The 27,500-nt window shown below is 42.6% G+C and overlaps 1 protein-coding gene across 2 annotated transcripts in view; it reads right to left on the minus strand.

The window, feature by feature from the left end:
* ghrhrl (growth hormone releasing hormone receptor, like) overlaps positions 1 to 27,500 on the minus strand; it is a 67,416-nt gene that overhangs the window by 32,210 nt on the left and 7,706 nt on the right. For both annotated transcript variants that reach the window (XM_061888324.1, XM_061888323.1), the window contains exons 2-7: positions 11,719 to 11,827; positions 10,369 to 10,476; positions 6,099 to 6,190; positions 5,589 to 5,692; positions 3,835 to 3,967; positions 3,605 to 3,758 (exon numbers count right to left, since the gene is read on the minus strand). In XM_061888324.1, coding sequence (XP_061744308.1) covers positions 3,605 to 3,758; positions 3,835 to 3,967; positions 5,589 to 5,692; positions 6,099 to 6,190; positions 10,369 to 10,476; positions 11,719 to 11,827 — 700 coding nt within the window. The remainder of the gene's footprint in view (positions 1 to 3,604; positions 3,759 to 3,834; positions 3,968 to 5,588; positions 5,693 to 6,098; positions 6,191 to 10,368; positions 10,477 to 11,718; positions 11,828 to 27,500) is intronic.

A 27,500-nucleotide genomic window follows, 5' to 3' on the forward strand; every position in this document is an offset into this window, starting at 1 on the left:
GTCTTCCGTAACAAAGAGGAAAAAAAACATCCGGATTGTTCTTGGCGCAAAGTTGAAAAGCCAGCATCTGTGATGGTATGGGGGTGTATTAGTGCCGTAGGCATAGGTAATTTAAGCATCTGTGAAGTCATCATTAATGCTGAAAGCTACATACAGGTTTTGGAGCAACATATGTTGCCATCCAAGCAACGTTATAATGGACGCCCCTGTTTATTTCAGCAAGACAATGCCAAGCCACGTGTTTCAACAATGTGGCTCCATAGTAAAAGAGTATGGGTATTAGACTGGCCTGCTTGTAGTCTAGACCTGTCCCCAATTGAAAATGTGTGGTGGATTATGAAGCCTAAAATACCACAACAGAGACCAATGGACTGTAGAACAACTTAAGCTGTACATCAAGCAAGAATGGGAAAGTATTCTACCTGAAAAGCTTCAAAAATTGGTTTACTGAGTGATGTTAAAAGGAAAGGCCATGTAACACAGTGGTAAAAATATCCCTGTGCCAATTTTTTTTTAAGTGTGCTGCTGCCATTAAATTCAAAGTTAATGTTTATTTGCAAAAAAAAACTAAGTTTCTCAGTTTGAACATTCAAAATATTGTCTTTGCAGTCCATTCAACTGAATATAAATTGAAAAGGATTTGCAAATCATTGTATTCTGTTTTTATTTACCATTTACACAACGTGCCAACTTCACTGGTTTTGGGTTTTGTATATTGCACAAGGTGGTTGAAGGTGAAGGTTATTTATATCATGCAAAGAGGTGGTTATCACTAATAAATGGAGGGAGGAGTGATGGTTTTTATTATATATTATGGATAGATCTCATTAACATTATTTACAATTACACATCTTATGTACATATATATGATATATTTGAGCATGCTGTATAGAACTACTAAAACCATACACTGCAATTATTGTAAAATAAATGTCCCTCATTTCTTGCTTTTGAGTATCTTTTAATGGAATATAAATCATTTTGACCAGTAGTTGGGAAGGAGTAGGACAAACCAGCAGTAAAATGTATACATTTTAACCCACTATAGCAGTGGTTCTCAACCTTTTTTCAGTGATGTAGCCCTTGTGAACATTTTTTTAAATCAAGTAGCCCCTAATCAGAGCAAAGCATTTTTGGTTGAAAAAAAAGATAAAGAAGTAAAATACAGCACTATGTCATCAGTTTCTGATTTATTAAATTATATAACAGTGCAAAATATTGCTCATTTGTAGTGGTCTTTCTTGAGCTATTTGGAAAAAAATATATAAAAATAACTAAAAAATGAACAATAATTCAATTATAAATAAAGATTTCTACACATAGAATTAATCATCAACTTAAAGTGCCCTTTTTGGGGATTGTAATAGAGATCCATCTGAATTAATTTACTTAATTCTAAACATTTCTTCACCAAAAAAGAAATCTTTAACATCAATATTTATGGAACATGTCCACAAAAAAATCTAGCTGTCAACACTGAATATTGCATTGTTGCATTTCTTTTCACAGTTTATGAACTTACAATAAAATTTTGTTGAAGTATTATTCAATAAATATATTTATAAAGGATTTTTGAATTGTTGCTATATTTAGAATACTTTTTAAAAAATCTCACGTACCCCTTGGAATACCTTCAAGTACCCCCTTGGGTACACGTACCCCCATTGCAGAACCACTGCACTATAGGGTCAAAAAGCGCTAAATTGCGCAACCCAATAGTTGGGTAGGGAATAACCCAACATTGTAAAGAGCATAACTCAGCTTATATGTTAAAAAAAATAAACCCAATAGTTGGGTTATGAATCAACCAACCTTGAGTTAGCATAACTCAACTTTTGGGTTAAAATAACTCAACCCTTTAGTTTGGTTGGGAATAACCCAACATTAAGTTATCATAACGCAACATTTTGGTTAAATAATTATACGCAAAAGTTGGGTTGGAAAAAATTAACCCAAAATGTCGGGTTAAAATAACTCAAATAAGGGGTTCGTCCTTTTTTGAACCAACAGTTGGGTTAAAGTTGGGTTATTTTTTAACCCGACATTTTTTAGTGTGTAGTTGTTCTGTTTATTTCTATTCTGGAAAATGATGGATAGCCTGAATAACTGACAGGAGGAGTGAACACAAAAACTGTATGACTCGGGCTTGTGCACGAGCAAGCAAGCCGTGCGATATGACAGAGTATAATTGCTGGATCTTTCTCATCATTGCTATTGCAGATGGAGGCAATTATCATTAATTACTGGCAGGAAGAGTGACGGAATTAATCGGCATAGGTGGCATTCTGCATGCTGGATGTGTGTATTTCCTTGACAAAGCTAATCAAGTGTGGATTATTATTAGCATTTCTATGGCACAACGTGGCAGTTATCGGCTGGAGGAGCAATTCATTAAAGGCCTACTGAAACCCACTACTACCGACCACGCAGTCTGATAGTTGATATATCAATGATGAAATATTAACATTGCAACACATGCCAATACGGCCGGTTTAGTTTACTAAATTGCAATTTTAACTTTCCCGCAAGGTATCCAGTTGAAAACGTCGCGGAATGATGACGCTTATGTTGACGCGTGTTTGTGACGTTATTGGTTGGAGCGAACATTTCAGCCCAGCACCATTTACGGCTAAAAGTCGTCTCTTTTCATCACATAATTACACAGTATTTTGGACATCTGTGTTGCTGAATCTTTTTCAATTTGTTCAATTTATAATGGAGGCATCAAATAAGAATGCTGTTGGTGGAAAGCGGTTGATTGCAGCTGCCTTTAGCAACCAACCATTGCTTGTTGTGAATTTTTAACAAAGAGCGGTCAAGCCAACATGTTTCTCTATGTAAACCAGCAAGTCTTTGGATGGGAAAATTGTGATATTAAGTCGGCTCTTACCGGAGACTTCAGTGGATTATGCGACCTCCTCCTGCAGCTCAAAAAGGCAGCTGTGACCTTGGCTCCTCGGCTTCTCTCAGAGACACTGGCGTTTACCGCAGCCATCCGACTTTCAGGTATGACTTTAGAATCTCACTAAAACACTATTAACACAATAAACAGATAAGGCATTTTCCAGAATTATCCTAGTAAATGTGTCTAATTACATCTGAAACGCACCCACCGCCGCCGCCTTTTTTTTTTTTTTTTTTTTAGTCCTTTACTCTAAATTTCCTCATCCACGAATCTTTCATTCTTTCATCCTCGCTAAAATTAATGGGGAAATCGTCGCTTTCTCCGTCCGAATCGCTCTTGCTGCTGTTGGCTATGATTATAAACAATGTGAGGATGTGAGGAGCCCTACAGCCCGTGACGTCACGCGCACATCGTCTGCTACTTCCTGTAATGGCAAGGCTTTTTTATTAGCGAACAAAAGTTGCGAACTTTATCGTCAATGTTCTCTACTAAATCCTTTCAGCAAAAATATGGCGATCTCGCGAAATGATCAAGTATGACACATAGAAAGGACCTGATATCCCCGTTTAAATAAGAAAATCTCATCACAGTAGGCCTTTAATATTACGACACTTGTAATGGCAAAAAACACACTTCCAAAATGAAAATAATGGTAACTAGTAAGGTCTAAGAAGTTAGTAAAAACATATGCATGCGTACCCCATCCCAGCAAGCTGAAGCCCCACAGACACCGGCGGCTGCGGTAAAACGAGGAGAGCAGCAGGGAGTTGAGGTAGAGCGCCTCCACCAGGAGCCAGAAGAAATTAGCCATGACGCAATAGTGACAGAAGACCACGGCGGCCTTACAGGCGAACTGGACGGGAGATTAGGGAAAAGGGAGAAGGATGAGTATCGAGGAGGGAAGCTTGAGGACAGACGTTTTGTCTTACGTTGGAGAGGGTGCAGTGGTTGGTCTCCTCATTAGAGAAGAGAGTGGCGTCTTTGATGAACACCGCCACGGCTTTCAGGATGAATGTGAGGAAGAGTTGAATGTGGATGAAGTTCCTGGCGCAGCGTAGCCTCCTGGTGAAGACAACACATCAGTGTGGCAATGCAGAAAGGGGGGAAAAAAACTCTTTATTTTGCTAAAATATCCTGGTAGGAAATAGAATTCATAATGCCTAGAAGGCGCTGGAGATTCCCGGTAACTGAGGCAGAGAAACAGCCTCAGAGCATGATTGACTCCCCACCATGCTTAACAGTAGGCGAGGTGTTCTTCTCTTTGTAAGCTTCATTTTTTCTCCTCCAGACATAACGTTGATTCATAGGCCCAAAGAGTTCCAGTTTTGTCTCATCATTCCATAGAACAGTTTCTCAAAACCTTTTGGGTTTGTCCAGATGATTTTTGGAATACTGGAGTCTATTTTTCTTGTGCCTGGTAGTCAGAAGTGGGGTGCGCCTGGGAGTTCTGGCATGGATGCCTTCATCTCGTAGTGCGCGCCTTATTGTCTGGGACGAAACCTGCGTTCCCCCCCTCTGCAATGTCCTGTTTTAGTTCCTCAGCTGTTACCCGGGGGTTTTTCACCATTGGACGCTTCAAATAGCAGTTGCACACAGCATCCTCTTTCTACCACGCCCAAGTAGTGTTTCCACTGTGCCTTTAGCTTTAAACTTGCAAATTATGCTCCCAACTGTGTCTCTTGGAATGTGTAATGTCTTTGCTATTTTCTTATATCCGTATCCTTTCTTATGAAGAGAAATTACCTCCTCTCTTGACTTCTTTGACCACTCCCTGGACTTCACCATGTTGCAAATACACCATTGACCATCTACAAGAAGCTGAGCGTCACAGTCTTTTTCAATCACTTTAATTGTTGCTCGTTATGGTTCTAATCACATCTACAGGTGTTTTCAACACCTGATTGAAAAGACCTTATTCAAATTCTGTTCTTAAGAGTTATGATCTTCAAGGAGTTGAATCTTTTGTATGTTACAAAATATAATGTTGTAATTCAAGTTGCATTTGTCTATTTAATGCATCTTTATTTGATATGACTATAAACAAAATACGGAATAAATGTCCAACTTGCTAAAACACCAAAATTGTGTGGGGGTTGAATAATTTTGATCACAACTGTATGTGCGAGAACTTGCACAATCGGTGGCTGACTAAATACTTTTTTGCCCCACTGTAGGCCTAAATTGAGCTTCCCCTCCTTGAGAAACCAGCATCCGCCACCGCTACAAACGTGACAGCTGGCTTAAAAACGTTTTTTAGAGGGCCTTAGAGGTGGAGTAGGGGACTCCCATTACCTGCATTGTTAGCTGACTCTTGCTAGCAGTTTTTCAACTGAAAAACGCACAAAAAAAGAGATAGACTTGTGTGTTCTTGCTAGGAAGTGTGTGAACTCAACCAGAGTCTTCAATGGGGACATGTCTGCTGAGCTGACAGGATTGATCCAGAATAGAAAGACACTTTTTTTTTTTAATAATTTGAAGTTTGTGGCTCAAACCGAGTTGTTCATTAAACTGCTGGCTCACTGTGTTATTATCTTGACTGCAAACTGCTCTGTCTTTTAATTAAATATAAGATATTGGATGAATTTCAGTTGAAAAATGTCCACAATTTGGCTCGCCGCTTGTCGTTGAGGGCTGATAATGGTTCCCCGCAGCCCAGATGGGACAAGTTGTCTCATGGTCTTACCTGAAGAGCAGCAGGATGAGCACAGCGGCGGTCAGCACCAGCAGAGAGACGCTGTAGCCGACGGTGTAGATCAGCTTTACAGTGGCAAAGTAGCTCTGCTCCCTCTGCGAACTCACGGAAAAAGATGACAGTCAGATAGAAGTCTTTTGCATATTGAAAAGGTGGCGTCTCATGGCAGCCAGACAAATTGACTCGAGTGAAAATGCTCCTTAATTCAAGTAGAAGAAAAAATAAATCAAACCTGATGATCAGGAGGGATTTTATTACCGAGATGTGCACAAAATTCTCTCCTAAAGTAGTTTGCTCTGTAATTACCTCCAAGTACTCTTTTTAAAAAAAATGACTATATCACACTCGGCCTTTGTGAAACAAGGTAATTTTGGCTATTACCTGATGAATTACAGGTGATTTACTTACTATTTTGCTAAAGGATGTGGATCATTAATGACCGCGTGCTTTCTCTGAGAGAGAGAGAGAGAGAGAAAAAAGCAAAGCGGTTATCGCTCTCACCTCCGGTATGTCGTCATCCACGCTGCAGGCGACATGGTACGGCGGGAAGGGTCCGGACCAACCGCCATCGGTGCAGTTACGGCTCACTAAACCTTAAGTGAATAGAAAATAATGTTTTAATTGCGAGGTGGGAATTAACTTAGTTGCCCTGCGATGAGGTGGCGACTTGTCCAGGGTGTACGCCGCCTTCTGCCCGATTGTAGCTGAGATAGGCGCCAGCGCCCCCCGCTGCCCCAGAGGGAATAAATAAGCGGTAGAAAATTGATGGATGGATGGAATTAACTTAGTTATTTAGTCTACTTTTGTTTCATCTGACATCACATGGACAAAGATAAGACCTTCTGGATGAAACCAAAATTGAGCTGTTTGGCCACAATACCCAGCAATATGTTTGGAGGAGAAAAGGTGAGGCCTTTAATCCCAGGAGCACCATACCTACCATCAAGCATGGTGGCGGTAGTGTAATGCCTTGGGCCTGTTTTGCTGCCAATGGGAACTGGTGCTTTACAGAGAGTAAGACGGACAATGAAAAGGGAGGATTACCTCCTCCTTTACCTCCTCTTGGTTGATTATTTTGAGTCTTTCTCTGTATTTCTATCATGCAAGGTAGCGGCTACTAATAATACCCCGCAGGGGGAATGATGGCACAAATTGTATAAATGGCAAGTTTACGTTGATTCTTCTATTATTTTGAGTGTTTCTATTTAAGTTCTACAATACAAAGTGTCTGTTATCATTAACAACCAGTGAGAGGAGGGATGCATTAGGTATGACAAGTGTACGTGGCGGATGCCTGTTTTTGTGTGTGAGTGACAACCGGATAGATCTTTGTTGATTATTTTGAGTCTTTCTCTGTATTTTTATTACGCATAGTGGCGGTGTAACAAGTATCGTACCTGCGTCTTCTAGATCAGTGACTTTTCAGCACACTTCACACAGCGGTTCACAAATTGTAATCTTTTCACACAATGCACATATTAGGCTTTGCAGCCGGTATTTGCAATAGTTTTATCGAGTCCTTTTTGGATCTGGCTTTTCAGCACGCTCCTCCTCCCCGTGTCGTCCGTCCTCCCCCATCATGGTCTCCTGCGCTGCTAATAAAGGAACAGGTGATTAGATAACTCGTTCCAGCTGAGATTATCCACTCACCCGTCAGCTGCTTCATGACCGATCTCTGCACACACCCCGCCCGCAGGGAACGCGCGGACCACGCCCCCTGCCACGGGCGGTTATAAATAACCGGTGGGAAAAGTGGCAAATGCTTAAATGTGCATTAAATAGCATGTCCGAAAAGGTTCATACAGGAGGAGAAATATGTCATGGGTGAGCAGTGTTGCTTTAAAGCAGGAGAATGTAACAATTGTACATTAAATTCTGGCTTCAAAAAGTTTCCTCAGTGACACTAAATCAGGGGTGTCGAACTAATTTTAGACCGGGGGACCACATGGTGAAAAATCTACTCCAAAGTAGGCCGGACTGGTATAATCACGGCACGATAACTTAAAAATAAAGACATCTTCAGTTTGTTTTCTTTGTTTAAAAATAGAACAAGCACATTCTGAAAATGTACACATTTTTTTTTTTTTTCCCTTGGCCTCAGTCTGCACCTCCTCTCCAGGGCCCAGGCTTAGACAGATTTTTTAATTTTATTTTAATCTTCTCTTTTTTTTTCCTCCCACCCCCCCTCTTTGTTTACTTTTATCTCATCTTTTTTGTAAGGGGCGCTGGAAGCCGGCAGACCCGTCAGCGATCCTGTTCTGTCTCCCTGTAATGTTTGTCTAAACTTGAATGGGATTGTGCTGAAAATTTTAATTTTCCTGAAGGAACTCTCCTGACGGAATAAATAAAGTACTATCTAATCTAATCTCTAATCTAATCTAATGTTATGTGTTTTTTTTTTCCACTTACATGTTGCGGTTAGTATTCTACCTTTACTTGTCGTCATTTATACTTTGTGAATAAATTATGTGATAATGTTCATCAGTTAACTCATTGGTGTTTTCAATCTATCGTACAAAAAAAATATCAAACTCTAATTACAGGATGTTATTTAGGTAGTTTGCTAATTTTCCTCATGTGTTTTTTTCTGTTTTTTTTTTTACATATGTTGCATCATCAACAAATATACAAATAATTGCTACTGCGACATTTAGTGGACACATTTAGAACAGCTGTTTCTTTCATTCTAAACTTTCGGCTCATTTTTATACTTTGCAAACTAAACCCGCGGGCCGGACATTTGACACCCCTGCACTAGATCATAATAAGGAAAATCCTAGTCGTTACCCTAATGACCCTTAACAAGGGTTAGCTACCTACATTAGTTAATAACTGGTGGACCAGCCATGACACCCCTTTCATTGTATTAGCACCGGTCCTAATGTTAACGTTTTATAATTCCATCCATTCTCTACCGCTTGCCCCTTGTGGGGTGGCGGGGGATGCTGCAGCCTATCCCAGCTGCATTCGGGCGGAAGGAGGAGTACACCCTGGACAAGTCGCCAATTCCTTTGCTAATTTAATTGATTTATTTAAGCTTGTAGTTAGTCTGACTGTTGAGATTTCTCAAATTCTTCTACCAAACATGCATTTGCTTACTTGCCAACCTTGAGAACTCCGATTTCGGGAGGTGGGGGTCGGGGGTGTGGTTGGGGCGGGCCGTGGTTAAGAGGGGAGGAGTATATTTACATTTACAATTCACAGACTCAAGTATTTCATATATATATATATATATATATATACATATATATATATATATATATATATATGAAATGTTTGACTTTCAGTGAATTCTAGCTATATATATTTATTATATCACATATATAAATAAAATAAATAGTTGAATTTCTGACGGCACCTATCAAAAAAACAGTAATAAAAACACAGTTCTACTAACTGTACTGTGCTTGCTGGTTACTAAAAAAACAACAACACTTACCTTTCACTATTTGAATAACCTTTGTTCTGCCATTTGCGTACTGGCGAGAGTCACTTGCCGTCAGGTGCGCAACATACACCACATAAATCGTTGGCCAATCAAAAAGCAACCCCATAACGCTATAGCCCACATTCACCAGGAGATGGCGACAGACAACATAGGATCGCTCTATTACAGACGGCGTCGCCATGGCTGTAACTTCCTCGTTCTTCTGCTTCGTCTCCTTGTGTGTGCAGTTTTTTATTAAAATCCGGAGATGTTGTAACGTTATTGGGCAGGCAAGCAGTTTATATAGTGGGAAAGCGGACATGAAAACAGGCTGTCCCCACTCAGGTCCGCATGGAGCTGGAGGGGGCGTGTCCTCCAGCTCTGCTGAATTTCGGGAGATTTTCGGGAGAAAATTTATTCCGGGAGGTTTTCGGGAGAGGCGCTGAATACTAGGAGTCTCCTGGAAAATCCGGGAGGGTTGGCAAGTACGTGCATTTGGATGTAAATATGTTTTATTTGATTCATTATAACGACTTAGTCAGCACTAATAAAGAAAAAAAAAGCATGCATGATGGTATCATGCTGTGATTAGCAATGTAGCTGCTGAGCATCAGTAATCCATTAAAGCAGTGGTCCCCAACCACCGGGCCGCAGAATAATGTTTTATAAATTTTTATGAAAAAAAAAAAATATATATATATATATATATATTTTAATTAAATCAACATAAAAAACACAATATACACTTACGATTAGTGCACCAACCACAAAAACCTCCCTTTTTCATGACAAAAACGTCCCTTTTTCATCCATCCATCCATCCATCCATTTCTACCGCTTATTCCCTTTTGGGGTCGCGGGGTCCCTTTTTCATGAAAAAGAAAAAAAAAAAAAAGAAAAAAAAAGGATCCCCGCTACATTGTTCAGTCGATGCTATGATATTGTTATTGATACTTTTATTTAACACCATAACACCGGCTTTGAAAAACTCTTCTCAAACTCCCATAGCGGATAATTACAGAGACACCCCCCGAGCACCTCGCCACCAAGAGTCATTCGCATGTTATTAAAAAAAAAAAAAAGCCACATAAATAAATGAATACATTTACAACATCTACAGCCAGACAAATTGACTCTGCAGTAGGAATTTAAAAAAAGGCTAATTGCATCACACTCTTGTTTTGAGATGTAACTTTTAAATGTGAGCTGAAAGCCATTTAGAGTAGGATATAATTCACATTTAAGTAAAAAAAAAAAAAAAAAAAAGCGGGAAAATTGTGATTGCTTCAATATGCAAATGGGAGGCGGGTATTTTGCATGTTTTAGCATATGATAGCAACCAACCTGTGCTGTTTCTGAAGAGGGAAAAAACGGCCGGACAAGCTCTGTAAACGCTTTCCCCGACTGCAGCGGGAGGCCAGCAGACCACAGCATCCCAGAATGGTCCACAACCTGGGGGGGTTGGGGGGGGGGTAAAAAAAGGTAAAAAAAATAGGTAATGTAAATAACTCTCTTACAGGAAGAAGGTGAGAAAAAAACACATTAGGAAGCAAAATGCTTGAGTTTATACCAAAAACTTCTATTTTGGTTTCATCTGACCACATGACATTCTCCCAATCCTCTGCTGTATCATCCATGTATCCTTTTTGGTATAAACTCAACTCGTCGTGTTTGGAGGAAGAAGTTGCATCGCAAGAACACCAAACCTACTGTGAAGCACGGGGGTGGAAACATCATGCTTTGGGGCTGTTTTTCTGCTAAGGGGACAGGACGATTGATCCGTGTTAAGGAAAGAATGAATGGGGCCATGTATCGTGAGATTTTGACCCAAAACCTCCTTCCATCAATGAGAGCTTTGAATGGTTGACCAAATACTTATTTTCCACCATTATTTACAAATAAATTCTTTAAAATTCCTACAATGTGAATTCCTGGATATTTTTTTCCACATTCTGTCTCTCACAGTTGAAGTGTACCTATGATGAAAATTACAGACCTCTGTCATCATTTTAAGTGGGAGAACTTGCACAATCGGTGGCTGACTAAATACTTTTTTGCCTCACTGTATATATATACATATATATATAGAAGAAAAACTTGAAAATATATACACCCCCCCGCTACCCCCCATCTCCCGAATTCGGAGGTCTCAAGGTTGCCAAGTATGCACTAAACCCTGTACTGCTGTGCTGCCCTATAAGGTAATATGATCCATCCATCCATTTTCTACCGCTTATTCCCTTTTGGGGTCGCGGGGGGTGCTGCCGCCTATCTCAGCTACAATCGGGTGGAAGGCGGGGTACACCCTGGACAAGTCGCCACCTCATCGCAGGGCCAACACAGATAGACAGACAACATTCACACTCACATTCACACACTAGGGCCAATTTAGTGTTGCCAATCAACCTATCCCCAGGTGCATGTCTTTGGAAGTGGGAGGAAGCCGGAGTACCCGGAGGGAACCCACGCATTCACGGGGAGAACATGCAAACTCCACACAGAAAGATCCCGAGCCTGGATTTGAACCCAGGACTGCAGGACCTTCGTATTGTGAGGCAGACGCACTAACCCCTCTGCCACCGTGAAGCCTAAAGTAATATGATGCACAGTAAAATAAAATATGCCTTTAACCCTTCACCTTCAGACAATCATGATGATGCATCGATCAGTTTTTTGAAAATCGAGCAAACACACCTGGTGCACTGGTGTTTCCTTCCTCGGCGATGGAGCGCAGGCAGCGGCGCTCGTCCTTCTCCAGCTGGAATATGAACTCGCATTCAGGGTGCAGCAGGCTCGTTAGCGCCTAAAGGCATCAATCAGAGGGAATATCGACTGTGAGAAACTTGAAAGCATGGGATAATCACACATGGAAACCATTTTCATGTTCGGTATTAAAAAAGCATGCTCGGTAAGAATGTGACTTAATAAACAATAAAAAAAAAACTGCTGCCATTGGGATCATTTTTCACCGAACAGTAGCTTGTTTAAATCAACGAAGACGTTTGTCCTCGAGAGGGAAGAGAAGATTGCTTCGGCTTCGGGCAAGTTTGCACTCCATCAAGTGAGCGCCATTGAGATTCTAGTGTGGCGGTGCTGTCGACAACATGGGGACAAATACAATCTTGTTAGGGAAGATAAGCACCATCTTCCTCCATGTGACTTCTTACAGGCAGAGGTGGGTAGAGTAGCCAGAAATTGTACTCAAGTAAGAGTAATGTTACTTTAGAGATGTATTACTCAAGTAAAAGTAAGGCGTAGTCACTCAAATATTTACTTGAGGAAAAAGTAAAAAGTATGTTGTGAAAAAACTACTCAAGTACTGAGTAACTGATGAGTAACCTGTTCGTTTAATGATGACTGCAACAAGTAATGCACAAAAACATAAAAATAGCAATGAACAAATTCAGAGCCAGGAATATCTCTTAAGCAACTAAACAATGATATATATTAAATAATATTTGGTTTTACACTGTATTGAAAAAAAATAATTTGAAAATGAATTTTACCTTTGCAATCTCATTATACTATTGGTTAAGTTTTATATTCATAAATGTTAGTTTCTTAATACCCGACCTGTTTTTTGTGCCTTTAAAAAAGATTTAGAACTCTACATTGAAACACTTTACCTCTAACAACCAAAAAGCTGTGAAAACGATGATCCTGTGTTCCAAATTTAAGTTATTTACTGAGATTGAGTGAGCCTACGGCTTTGCACTTTGTTTATTTTATATATATATATATATATATATATATATATATATATATATATATATATTGCATTATATTTGAGTTACTTTGAATTTACAACCCGCTGGCGCTGTTTTGTACAGTTTTTATACTGTTTTGTATTGTTTTTGTACTTACTTTGATTATTATTTTCAACTGCTTGTAAATGTTGAAATTTATAAATAAAGGTTTGTAAAAAAAACAATGTGCAGTTAATCATGTGACTGCCTGGCTCTGTTTGATTGGTGAAACGTAGTCAAACGTCACCAGCGACTGCCTTTGATCGGTGAAACGCAGGCATGTGATAGATCCTACTTTGAAGGTCTGCCTGACAAACCAAAAAAAAAAAGTGTGCATTAAAAGATTGTTGAGCCAAATGTAATACTGTCTGTTTTTAATTCCTTGCTTCTTGTCTTGTTTAATAGATGTAATCAGTGTTTGTACCTGACAGTAAGTGTGAATGTTGTCTGTCTATCTGTGTTGGCCCTGCGATTAGGTGGCAACTTGTCCAGGGTGTACTCCTCCTTCTGCCCGAATGCAGCTCCTGCACCACCCACAACCCAGAAAGGGACAAGCAGTATAAAATGGATGAATGGATGGATCCGGGCAACGGATCGTCACACTCAGTCATGGTAATAAAAACTTGAAAATGATCTGTGTGGGGTAACACTTATCAATGATGAAAAGTTGAATTTATCTGCAATTAATTTTGAGTTAACTATGAACACACTGCAATACAAATATTTTAATTATTTGACAGCCATGACAGTTCGCATAGCTAGAGTGGCATGGGGAGCGAGGTAGTTCAAGTGCCTTGCCCAAGGACAAGAACAGCAGTGGAGTGGATGGTGGAAGTTGGATTCGTACCAAAAACCCCCAACTTTCTGGATGATCCCTCTACGAGCAAAGCCACTAGTACCAGTAATTTAAACATGCTTCAATTATATTAAAGCATGGTTTAGCTCGGTTGGTAGAGCGACCGTGTCAGCAACTTGAGGGTTCCAGGTTCGATCCCCGCTTCCGCCATCCGAATCACTGCCATTGTGTCCTTGGGCAAGACACTTTACCCACCTGCTCCCAGTGCCACCCATACTGGTTTAAATGTAACTTATATATTGGGTTTCACTATGTAAAGCGCTTTGAGTCACTAGAGAAAAGCGCTATATAATTCACTCTACTTCACTTCTCTATAGAAATTAATTGATAAAGTTCAAGTTAAAGTACCAATGATTGTCACACACACACACTAGGTGTGGCGAAGTTATTCTCTACATTTGACCTATCACCCCCTGGGAGGTAAGGGGAGCAGTGGGCAGCAGGGGTGGCAGCGCCCAGGAATCATTTTTGATGATTTAAACCCCAATTCCAACCCTTGATGCTGAGTGCCAAGCAGGGAGTTAATGGGTCCCATTTGTTATAGTCTTTGGTATAACTCGGCCGGGGTTTGAACTCACAACCTACGGATCCCACTCTAACCCAGGGGTAGGGAACCTATGGCTCTAGAGCCAGATGTGGCTCTTTTGATGACTGCCTCTGGCTCTCAGATAAATCTTAGCTGACGTTGCTAAACGCGATAATTATGAATAATTTTGCTGGTAATCACAGTGCTAAAAATAACGTACAAAATATAAAACATTGTAATGCATTTAAATCCATCCATCCATTTTCTACCGCACCTGTTAAAGAAGTCGCATTAATGGTAAGAAGTATTTAATGTCACAGCGGAGGCACAACTTGGGCTAAGGAACAAAGCTAACGCATAAACAGACTATGAACATAAATCAAACAAAACTTACTTGGTATGGCATGAAGCACAAAACTATGGCAAGGCATGAAACAAGTCTGCACAGGGCGACTGACTGGCAAAGACGAGCTTAAATACTGCCTCTGATTAGTGCTCGGGAAGCAGGTGAGCGGGCATTTTGTCCACCAGAGACAGGTGGACAAAATTAGTAACCAAGGAAACCAGACAAGGGAGTGGAAAAAAAACAGGAACCTAAAGAGTCCAAAGGACAAACAGCACATGGCCAAACAAAAAGACATGACATTTGATTTATTATCTGTTAGCTTCAGGATAACAATGTTATTAAAAATAATAAGAGACTTATTATACTCTAAACATGTTGGTCTTACTTAAAAATGCATGCATTTAGTTGTCCATCCATCCATTTTCTACCGCTTATTCCCTTTCGGGGTCGCGGGGGGCGCTGGCGCCTATCTCAGCTACAATCGGGCGGAAGGCGGGGTACACCCTGGACAAGTCGCCACCTCATCGCAGGGCCAACACAGATAGACAGACAACATTCACACTCACATTCACACACTAGGGCCAATTCTTAGTGTTGCCAACCAACCTATCCCCAGGTGCATGTCTTTGGAAGTGGGAGGAAGCCGGAGTACCCGGAGGGAACCCACGCATTCACGGGGAGAACATGCAAACTCCACACAGAAAGATCCCGAGCCTGGATTTGAACCCAGGACTGCAGGAACTTCTTATTGTGAGGCAGACGCACTAACCCCTCTCCCACCGTGAAGCATTTAGTTGTATTCAGTGTTAAAAAATACGATATGGCTCTCACGGAAATACATTTAAAAAAAATATTTGGCTTTCATGGCTCTCTCAGCCTAAAAGGTTCCCGACCCCTGCTCTAACCGCTAGGCCACTGAGTAATAAATCAAAAACGAAAAATAGAATTAACAACAAATTGTTTGAATCATTGCAGCAAAACATAACATATGGAGAAGTGAATGGTTATTTCTCCTCAATCAACAACAAAATGAAAAGCTTTGAAAACTCATACAAATATGACAAAATCCAGGCCACTCAAAGGGTTCTCTGTGTACGTCTTATAGTCTTCATTCTTTGGAGACATTGTCAGGTGACCTGTAATATCTGCTGTTATCTGCCAATTACTTTCCTGTTGTGAGAATAATTAACAATTATGGCAACTTTTGTTCCACTTGCTTTGAACAAAAGCAAAATATCTACAGTGTTTTTTTTAGGGCGCACTCCCACTGCTCTACAGCATTACTGCCAGTTGTGCTGTGTCTGTAGACTAGTCCTCGTCATTTTCTTATTTCCGTTATACGAGGCGGGTGTCATGATTAATAAGCAACGGGCGAGCCTCGTTCAGCTTGTTCACTTCACATTTCACTCCCCCCTCCTCCTGCGGCAGACAATTCAGTTAATTAACGGCAATACAAATCCCCCAGTAAATAGATTTCGGATTCAATTGACTTTTTTTAATGAAAAACCTCGGGAGGGACAAGTGCTGGAAAACAGATGGATGAAAAGAATATTTCTGTGTCCTGTGTAAAGAGGCTGGAAGTCAAGTTGAATGGATTTAGAGCATTTGTATTCAACGCTCGCTAAAGCCTTTAATTTGGCCGGCCGAACGACACCCAAACAGGCTTGATGACACCATTCAGAAATTAACAGTTAAAGTTAAAGTACCATTGATAGTCACACACACACTAGGAGTGGTGAAATTACCCTCTGCATTTGACCCATCCCCTGGGAGGTGAGGGGAGCAGTGAGCAGCAACGGTGGGCACGCTTGGGAATCATTTTGGTGATTTAACCCCCAATTCCAACCCTTGATTCAGGCTCCAGTACTCTGGAATGCCCTCCCGGTAACAGTTCGAGATGCTACCTCAGTAGAAGCATTTAAGTCTCACCTTAAAACTCATCTGTATACTCTAGCCTTTAAATAGACCTCCTTTTTAGACCAGTTGATCTGCCGCTTCTTTTCTTTCTCCTATGTCCCCCCCTCCCTTGCGGAGGGGGTCCGGTCCGATGACCATGGATGGACCGCTCGTCGGGACCCAGGATGGACCGCTCGCCCGTATCGATTGGGGACATCTCTACGCTGCTGATGCGCCTCCGCTTGAGATGGTCTCCTGTGGACGGGACTCTCGCTGCTGTCTTGGATCCGCTTTGAACTGAACTCTCGCGGCTGTGTTGGAGCCACTATGGATTGAACTTCCACAGTATCATGTTAGACCCGCTCGACATCCATTGCTTTCGGTCCCCTAGAGGGGGGGGGTTGCCCACATCTGAGGTCCTCTCCAAGGTTTCTCATGGTCAGCATTGTCACTGGCGTCCCACTGGATGTGAATTCTCCCTGCCCACTGGGTGTAAGTTTTCCTTGCCCTTTTGTGGGTTCTTCCGAGGATGTTGTAGTCGTAAAGATTTGTGCAGTCCTTTGAGACATTTGTGATTTGGGGCTATATAAATAAACATTGATTGATTTATTGATGCTGAGTGGAGGTAATGGGTCCCATTTTTATAGTCTTTGCTATGACTCAGCCGGGGTTTGAACCCACAAGTCCACTGAGCAGGTTAACTGCGAGGAAACAAAATCAAAAATAAAACAACAACAACAACAACAAAAAAGAAAACAGGGTTGTTCATGAATGCAGAATCCCCCCCACCTCGCAGAGGGCAACGGCAAAGCATATGTGTCACAATATAGCGACGGTGGGTGAGTGGAAGAATGCTAAATGGGTTGTACTTGTTTAGCGCTTTTCTACCTTTTTGTTTAAGGAACTCAAAGCGCTTTGACATTGTTTCCACATTCACACACTGATGGCAGGAGCTGCCATGCAAAGCGCTAACCTCGACCCATCAGAAGAAAGAGTGAAATGTCTTGCTCAAGGACACAACGGACGTGACTAGGATGGTAGAAGGTGGGGATTGAACCAGTACTAAAATCGCGAAAATCGAACTTTTAACGGCGGCTAGACAACATCAATCAATCAATCAATGTTTATTTATATAGCCCCAAATCACAAATGTCTCAAAGGACTGCACAAATCATTACGACTACAACATCCTCGGAAGAACCCACAAAAGGGCAAGGAAAACTCACACCCAGTGGGCAGGGAGAATTCACATCCAGTGGGACGCCAGTGACAATGCTGACTATGAGAAACCTTGGAGAGGACCTCAGATGTGGGCAACCCCCCCCCTCTAGGGGACCGAAAGCAATGGATGTCGAGCGGGTCTAACATGATACTGTGAAAGTTCAATCCATAGTGGCTCCAACACAGCCGCGAGAGTTCAGTTCAAGCGGATCCAAGACAGCAGCGAGAGTCCCGTCCACAGGAGACCATCTCAAGCGGAGGCGGATCAGCAGCGTAGAGATGTCCCCAATCGATACAGGCGAGCGGTCCATCCTGGGTCTCGACTCTGGACAGCCAGTACTTCATCCATGGTCATCGGACCGGACCCCCTCCACAAGGGAGGGGGGGACATAGGAGAAAGAAAAGAAGCGGCAGATCAACTGGTCTAAAAAGGAGGTCTATTTAAAGGCTAGAGTATACAGATGAGTTTTAAGGTGAGACTTAAATGCTTCTACTGAGGTAGCATCTCGAACTGTTACCAGGAGGGAATTCCAGAGTACTGGAGCCCGAACGGAAAACGCTCTATAGCCCGCAGACTTTTTTTGGGCTCTAGGAATCACTAATAAGCCGGAGTCTTTTGAACGCAGATTTCTTGCCGGGACATATGGTACAATACAATCGGCAAGATAGGCTGGAGCTAGACCGTGTAGTATTTTATACGTAAGTAGTAAAACCTTAAAGTCACATCTTAAGTGCACAGGAAGCCAGTGCAGGTGAGCCAGTACAGGCGTAATGTGATCAAACTTTCTTTTTCTTGTCAAAAGTTTAGCAGCCGCATTTTGTACCAACTGTAATCTTTTAATGCTAGACATGGGGAGACCCGAAAATAATACGTTACAGTAATCGAGACGAGACGTAACAAACGCATGGATAATGATCTCGGCGTCTTTAGTGGACAAAATGGAGCGAAAGTATGAACGTATAGTAAATTGCTGACTTTTTGATATCTTTTGTATTTGTGGTTGTGTTGTGTTCGGCCTGTTTAACTGTAGTTAAACACATGTAGCACGGAATATGACCAGCAGAGGGCGATAAAAAGCTACACCTTAGGTTTGATTGCGTTAAACCACATGTGTGCAATGTTTGCTGTGTGTATTAACACTAAGCCTTCTGTTTTATTTATGTAACATACATGTAAGACATTTTCCATCCATCCATTAATTTTCTACCGCTTGGTCCTTTTGGGGGTGGCGGGGGGTGCTGGAGTCTATCTCAGCTGCGTTGGGGCGGAAGTCACCACCTCATCACAGGGCCAACGCAGATAGAAAGACAACATTCACACTCACACACTAGGGCCCATTTAGTGTTGTCAATCAACCTATACTATCCTATTAGAGGTGGGAGGAAGCCGGAGTACCCGGAGGGAACCCACGCAGTCACGGGGAGAACATGCAAACACAGAAAGACCCCGAGCCCCAGGATTGAACCCAGGACCTCCGTATTGTGAGGCACATGCACGAAACACTGTTTCACCATGATGCCCGTTGGACATTTTATTTACGTAAAACACATATTACATTATACTTTTGTAATGTATATATTTTCAGTCCTACAAACCTAAATAAAGACGTATAAAAAAATAATAATTAAAACGAAGGATCCTCAACCATCAAAAAAACTTAACTTATGTTTCTTCATGCTGTTAACTATCTGTCTAGCTGCACATGCTGGAAATGAGTAGCGGGGGCAGAGGAATGAATTCATTGACAGTGTGAAAGCTGATGTGTAAATAAGTAAACGCGGTCTCAAAGGAATAGAAGGAAACATTCAAATTTTGATGTCCGGCCCCTGAGACCTTAAGCTCTTGAAACTGCGGCCCTCTTCATTATGTAGTTAATTAGCCCTGATTTAGAGTAATTTTTAACACACTACCTTAAATAGATCAGAACCGGAGAAGGCGAGAAATGCAATTTCCTTGTTTTATCAAAAGTCAATATTTATTAAGAGTATCCATCCATCCATCCACCCATCTTCTTCCGCTTATCCGAGATCGGGTCGTGGGGGCAGCAGCCTAAGCAGGGAAGCCCAGACTTTCCTCTCCCCAGCCACTTGGTCCAGCTCTTCCCGGGGGATCTCGAGGCGTTCCCAGGCCAGCCGGGAGACATAGTCTTCCCAACGTGTCCTGGGTCTTCACCGGTTGGCCGTGCCCTAAACACCTCCCTAGGGAGGCGTTTGGGTGGCATCCTGACCAGATGCCCGAACCACCTCATCTGGCTCCTCTCTATGTGGAGGATCAGCGGTTTTACTTTGAGTTCCTCCGATGGCAGAGCTTCCCACCCTATCTCTAAGGGAGAACCCCGCCACCCAGCTGAGGAAATTCATTTCGGCCGCTTGTACCCAAGATCTTGTCCTTTCGGTCATGACCCAAAGCTTATGACCATAGGTGAGGATGGGAACGTAGATCGACCGGTAAATTGAGAGCTTTGCCTTCCGGCTCAGCTCCTTCTTCACCACAACGGATCGATACAACGTCCGCATTACTGAAGACGCAGCACCGATCCGCCTGTCGATCTCATGACCAACTCTTCCCTCACTCGTGAACATGACTCCGAGGTACTTGAACTCCTCCACTTGGGCCTAACCCGGAGATGGCACTCCACCCTTTTCCGGGCGAGAACCATGGAATCGGACTTGGATGTGCTGATTCTCATTCCGGTCGCTTCACACTCGGCTGCGAACCGATCCAGTGAGAGCTGAAGATCTCGGCCAGATGAAGCCATCAGGACCACATCATCTGCAAAAAGCAGAGACCTAATCCCGCGGCCACCAAACCGGAACCCCTGAACTGCGCCTAGAAATTCTGTCCATAAAAGTTATGAACAGAATCGGTGACTAAGGGCATCCTTGGCGGAGTCCAACCCTCACTATTAAAATATATGCAGATCAAAAATATGGGGAATATATTTATGCAAAAGGCTATATTCCGAATTAAAAAGCATGCTCTGATCACAGCAGTGTGTGTGTATGTTTACTAAAAGTGCAGAAGACAGGAGAAAAGGAAGGCACTTAGTGAGGCAGACGCGTAATCACGATGTCCCTGTATTTCCAAAATGACTGGAAATGTTGGTAATAATTTGCATTTTGTTTTTTGTGTAACACCCCCGAAGCCCCCTGATGTATTTAAATATGTGGTGCACGCTACATGTTAGATGACACAAACACACCACCTTTGTTCTTGATTTAACTTCCTTTTTTCAAATTCCCCCAGGAGGATGTAAAGAGAGGCTTTAGAAGCTAAATTCCTTTGGGACCAAACGCCTAAAAGCAGCAAAGTAACAAGTCTTACTTAACATGATAAAAAAACAATTGGCGCTATAAATGAGCACACATTTTCGAAATCAGGGCTGTACTACTTGCGGGCCTGGGGCCCACATTCGGCCCCGGAATGACACCGTACCTGCCCCAAAGTTCGGTTCAACACAGTACTTGTGACACCAACATTTTTGCTGTAAATTCCTAAAAACACTAATAGCAGTGTTTTGACGTGGTGCCTGTGGGCATAGTTTACAACACATTTACCCAAAAGCAAGTTTTACTAGCCTTGGGCTTGCAGGTAAAACACTGTAGAAGACCTGGAGGATCGAGTGGCTCTAAATCAAGTTTAAATTATTTGATATATTTGTGTTAACCTCGCCATATAACTTAGACCAGGGGTGCCCATCACGTCGATCGCGAGCTACCAGTCGACCGCGGGGGGTGTGTCAGTCGATCTCCAGCCAGGCTTTTAAAAAAAATAGACCTAAAAATTAGTGATCATCAATCTTCACCAAGACGTCACTTAAATGACATTCACGGTACCGGAGGGTCTTGTGAGATGACGCTGGCTGCTGCAAGATCATTATTATGAAAATATGACCGAGAGGAAGGCGAGAAACACTTTTTATTTCAACAGACTCTCGCGCCGTACCTTCCGTCAAAACTCTAAAGGCCGACTGCACATTTCCTATCTTCACAATAAAAGCCCTGCTTCATGCTGCCTGCGCTAACTAAATACAGAGTCTCGGAAAACTGGCGTGCACAAGCGATCCCTCAGAAAGCTGGCGTGCACATCACTTGTGCACGCCAGCTTTCCGAGACTCTTATTTTGTTAGCGCAGGCAGCATGAAGCAGGGCTTTTATTGTGAAGATAGGAAATGTGCAGTCGGCCTTTAGAGTTTTGACGGAAGGGACGACGCGAAAGTCTGTTGAAATAAAAAGTGTTTCTCGCCTTCCTCTCTGTCATTTTTTCATAATAATGAACTGGCAGCAGCCAGCGTCATCTCACAAGACCCTCGGGTGCCGTGAATGTCAATCAAGCAAGCTACGGAATTTGCCGCCAATGTTTTTCTTGTAAAGTGTATGGAAGCTGGATGAATTAGATGCCAAAAACCAACCACTTTCATGTGGTATTGTACAGAAAGGACAACTTTTTTTCTCCTCCATTTGAAAATGTGGGCGTTATCATCATTACTGTCTGATTCCAATCAATGCAAGTCATCAGAATCAGGTAATACACCAACTTATATTCTTGTCTTTGTGAAAGAAAGACATCTATATGTGTTACACATGCTTGTATTATTAAACACATTTAACTTGTTTACAAAAATGTCTCTTTCATAAATAAATAAATATAAATGATATATATAAATGAGGTAGATCCCCTCGAGTTGGTCAATTGAAAAGTAGCTCGCCTGCAGAAAAAATGTGGGCACCCCTGCTCTACAGTTTGCATATCAGCCCCATGTAGGAGTGGATGATGCTGTAATCTACCTGCTGCATCATGTTCACTCTCACCTGGATGGTGGGAAGGGCACTGTGAGGATCATATTCTTTGATTTCTCCAGTGGGGGTTAGTTTATCCATTGTCTCCTGGATCACTGATTACTTGTCTGACAGGCCCCGGTTTGTGCGACTGGGGAGCTCCCTGTCGGATACTGTGGTCAGTTGTGTAGGTGCTCCACAGGGGACCGTCCTGTCTCCTTTCCTGTTCACCCTGTACACCTCAGACATCCAGTACAGTTCCAGGTTCTGCCACCTGCAGAAATACTCTGACGACTCTGCTGTGGTCGGGTGTATCAGAGAGGGACAGGAATTGGAGTACAGGACACTGATCGCTGACTTTATGGAGTGGTCTCAGGCGAACCATCTGGTCCTTAGGGTGGACAAGACCAAGGAACTGGTCATCGACTTCAAGAAGAGTATGACCCCGGTGGAGCCCATCAAAATCCAGGGCCGGGAGGTGGCAGTAGTGGGGCAGTATAAGTACCTGGGAGTCCATTTGAACAGCAGACTGGACTGGAAGGACAACTGCAATGCTGTTTACAAGAAGGGCATGAGCAGACTATTTTTCCTGAGGAAGCTTAAGAGATCCTTTATCAGTCTTTTGTGGCCAGTGCTCTGAGCTTCGCAATATTTGTTGGGGGAGCAGCACCAGCAAAAGGGACTCAAACCGGATTGATAAACTGATCCGGAAAGCAGGCCAAACTACTGGCTCGCAGTTGGAGGTGTTTGTGTCACAGAGGGACAGGAGGACACTGGACAAACTGCTGGCCATCATAGACAATCCTGCCCACCCACTCCACCAGACAATTGAGGGACAGCGTAGTTCATACTGCAACAGGGTCCTTCAGCTTCCTGACCGCACTGTGCGATTCAAGAACTCCTTCATTCCACACTCCATCCAGGTGTGTAATCACTCCCCATACAGCAATAGATGATATCCATCTGTTACCTGACACCTTCTATGTCAGCTACTTCTCTTTGTTTTTAATGTCTATATTCTATTTTCTGCTGGATTTACTCTCTATTTTATGCTGCGGCTGCCACATATAATGTAATATTGTACATGGTAATTGGTATATATTGTATATATGTTATAGATATAATATATCTGTATACATAATATACTGTACACATACTAAGTATATATTGTATATATATTCGCATGTATGTTATATTTTATATTGCTATATATTAATTCTATTCGTACCTGCATTGTTCTTTCCAACCTTACACTTTCCATCATTGTAACTGAGCTACTGTGTTGAAAGATTTCCCTTGTGGATCATTAAAGTTTGTCTTAGTCTAACGTCTAAGTCAGGGGTGCCCACACTTTTTCTGCAGGCGAGCTACTTTTCAATTGACCAACTCGAGGGGATCAAACTTTTGTCACCGTTTGAACATAAAGCCTTACATCTTTTTTTTCTATTTTTAGACCTGAATAAGTTGACTCATGTCTTATTGTATTGTATTGTATTGTCAAGAATTATTTTGACACTGCCATATTTATAATTCTTTAACATGCCTCAAAACCGCAGCTGGGTTCGGGGGTTGTATATTGTAGCGTCCCGTAAGAGTTAGTGCTGCAAGGGGTTCTGGGTATTTGTTCTGTTGTGTTTATGTTGTGCTACGGTGCGGATGTTCTGCCGAAATGTGTTTTTCAATCCATCCATCCATTTCCTACCGCTTATTCCCTTTGGGGTCGCTGGTGCCTATCTCAGCTACAATCGGGCGGAAGGCGTCGTACACCCTGGACAAGTCGCCACCTCAGGGCCAAGACAGATAGACAGACAACATTCACACTCACATTCACACACTAGGGCCAATTTAGTGTTGCCAATCAACCTATCCCCAGGTGCATGTTTTTGGAGGTGGGAGGAAGCAGGAGTACCCGGAGGGAACCCACGCAGTCACGGGGAGAACATGCAAACTCCACACAGAAAGATCCCGAGCCCGGGATTGAACCCAGGACAACTCAGGACCTTTGTATTGTGAGGCAGACGCACTAACCCCTCTGCCACTGTGAAGCCCGTGTTTGTCAATCTTGTTTGCGATATTTGTAACAGTGTTAAAGTTGTTTATACGGCCACCCTCAGTGTGACCTGTATGGCTGTTGACCAAGTATGCGATGCATTCACTTGTGTGTGTGAAAAGTTGTAGATATTATGTAACTGGGACGGTACGCAAAGGCAGTGCCTTTAAGGTTTATGGGCACACTGCACTTCTCCCTGCGTCTGTGTACACAGCAGCGTTTTAAAAAGTCATAAATTATACCTTTTGAAACAGATACCGGTAATTTCCGATATTACATTTTAAAGCATTTATTGGCCGATAGTCCGATATTATCGGACATCTCTAATTAGAATTCTTAAACAATATATTTATTCACTGAAACAGGCGGCCCTCTGAGAGCAATGTGGCCCTCAATGAAAAGGAGTGTGACACCCCTGTTTTATGTAGACAATTGTTTGCGATGAGGTGGCGACTTGTCCAAGGTGTACCCCGCCTTCCGCCCGATTGTAGCTGAGATAGGCGCCAGCGCCCCCCGCGACCCCAAAAGGGAACAAGCGGTAGAAAATGGATGGATGGATGTTTGGAAATCCGACCGCCGAGCTAAGAACTTCCAGTGTCGAATTAAGGAAAAAAAAACACTGGGTCAAAACTGCCTATGAAGAATTCAAACTAATCCAATTAGGCTTGCATCATGTGCTCAGGCACACAGGATAATGCAGTGCTCCAATTGCATTGACACACGTTGGCTTTTAGATAATACTGCATTTGGCCACATGCAGTCAATGTTAAAATGATTGAGGCACATGGACAGGTAGACGCTTCCCTATTTGTCGTTACACTTTGCAGCTTAAGAAAGCAAAAGTACACGCACGCACAACATAGGGGAGATTAAAGATGCTCATGCAATCCTCTTGGCAGCGGCTGCAAAGAAAATGAAAACGAGGGACAAATAGCCGAGTGGTATGCGGCGCCATTTATACATTTTCCAGGGAGGAAGGGAGCAAACTCGAGCATTTTGCTTTTGGTCTTAATGCAAGGCTAACGATTTTAATAGCAAGCACTATGATCTGCGAAGGGGAAATGGAACATGCATGTGTTGAAGCCTAAATCAAACAATACCTTTTTTTCAGATAGTGTCTGCATACTGTATGCAAATGCACTGTCGTCAAATGGATCAATTTGTATTAGGTTGTCCACTTTTTGATTCATTATGATACAATGTGGGCTTTAAGATGCTCAAATCAAACCAATGTGGGTCAAGATATGTTAGGCGTTCTGAACCAAACATCTTTGTGCTGTACTTTTTGTTTTGTTTTGTTGTTTGTCTGGGCTTCATGGTGGCAGAGGGGTTAGTGCGTCTGCCTCACATTACGAAGGCCCTGCAGTCCTGGGTTCAAATACAGGCTCGGGATCTTTCTGTGTGGAGTTTGCATGTTCTCCCCGTGAATGCGTGGGTTCCCTCCGGGTACTCCGGCTTCCTCCCACTTCCAAAGACATGCATTGGTTGATTGGCAACACTAAATTGGTCCTAGTGTGTGAATGTGAGTGTGAATGTTGTCTGTCTATCTGTGTTGGCCCTGCGATGAGGTGGCGACTTGTCCAGGGTGTACCCCGCCTTCCGCCCGATTGTAGCTGAGGTAGGCGCCAGCGCCCCCCCCGACCCCGAAAGGGAATAAGCGGTAGAAAATGGATGGATGGATGGATGTTGTTTGTCTAGGCATGGTGCAATCGTAAGTGTAAAATACGTATTATTATTGCTCATTGTTTGTATTTTTCATTGGGTTTTACTTTTGTAGCTGTATGTAGAAATGGCCCCGCTGAAATGGCAGTTGGTTGCATCAGCTCTGCTCTTTAATGTACACTATATTGCCAAAAGTATTTGGCCACCTATCTAAATGATCAGGTGTCCTAATCACTCGGCCCGGGAACAGGTGTATAAAATGGAGCACATAGGCATGGAGACTGCTTCTACAAACATTTGTGAAAGAATGGGCCGCTCTCAGGTGCTGAGTGATTTCCAACGTGGAACTGTCATAGGGTGCCACTTGTGAAACAAATCCAGTCGTGAAATTTCCTCGCTCCTAAATAATCCAAAGTCAACTCTCTTTGACTTTATTATAAGAAAATGGAACAGTTTGGGAACAACAGCAACTCAGCCACTGAGTGGTAGGCCACGTAAACTGACAGAGAGGGGTGAGCGGATGCTGAAGCGCACAGTCCAAAGAGGTCGCCCACTTTCTGCACAGTCAGTTGCTACAGAGCTGCAAACTTCATGTGACCTTCCAATTAGCCCACGTAAAGTACACAGTGAGCTTCGTGGAATGGGTTTCCGTGGGCGATCAGCTGCATTTAAGCCATACATCACCAAGTCCAATACAAAGCATCGGATGCAGTGGTGTAAAGTAGGCGTCGCCACTGCTCTAGAGTACAGTGGCCACGCCTTCTCTGGAGTGATGAATCCCGCTTTTCCATCTGGAAATCTGATGGAAGACTCTGGGTTTGGAGGTTACATTTTGGACTGCATTTTGCCGAGTATGAAATTTGGTGGAGGAGGAATTATGGTGTGGGGTTATTTTTCAGGAGTTGGGCGTGGCCCCTTAGTTCCAGTGAATGGAAATTTGAATGCTCCAGAATACTAAAACATTTTGGACAATTCTATGCTCCCAACCTTGAGGGAACAGTGTGGAGGGGGGCCCTTCCTCTTCCAGCATGACTGTGCACCAGTGCACAAAGCAAGGCCCATAAAGACATGGATGACAAGAGTCTGGTGTGAATGAACTTGACTGGCCTGCACAGAGTCCTGACCTGAACCCGATAAAACACCTTTGGGATGAATTAGAACGGCGATTGAGAGCCAAGTTCTCGACTAACATCCGTGTTTGACCACACCAATGCGCTTTTGGAAGAAAGGTCAAAAAGTCTTATAAACACACTCCGCAACCTTGTGGACAGCCTTCCCAGAAGAGTTGAAGCTGTAATAGCTGCAAAAGTTGGACTGACATCATATTGAATCCTACGGGTTGGGAATGGGATGCCTCTTTAAATTCATATGTGAATCAAAGCAGGTGGCCAAAT

Source organism: Nerophis ophidion, linkage group LG26, assembly GCF_033978795.1.
Source record: "Nerophis ophidion isolate RoL-2023_Sa linkage group LG26, RoL_Noph_v1.0, whole genome shotgun sequence".
Taxonomy (NCBI): Eukaryota; Metazoa; Chordata; class Actinopteri; order Syngnathiformes; family Syngnathidae; genus Nerophis; species Nerophis ophidion.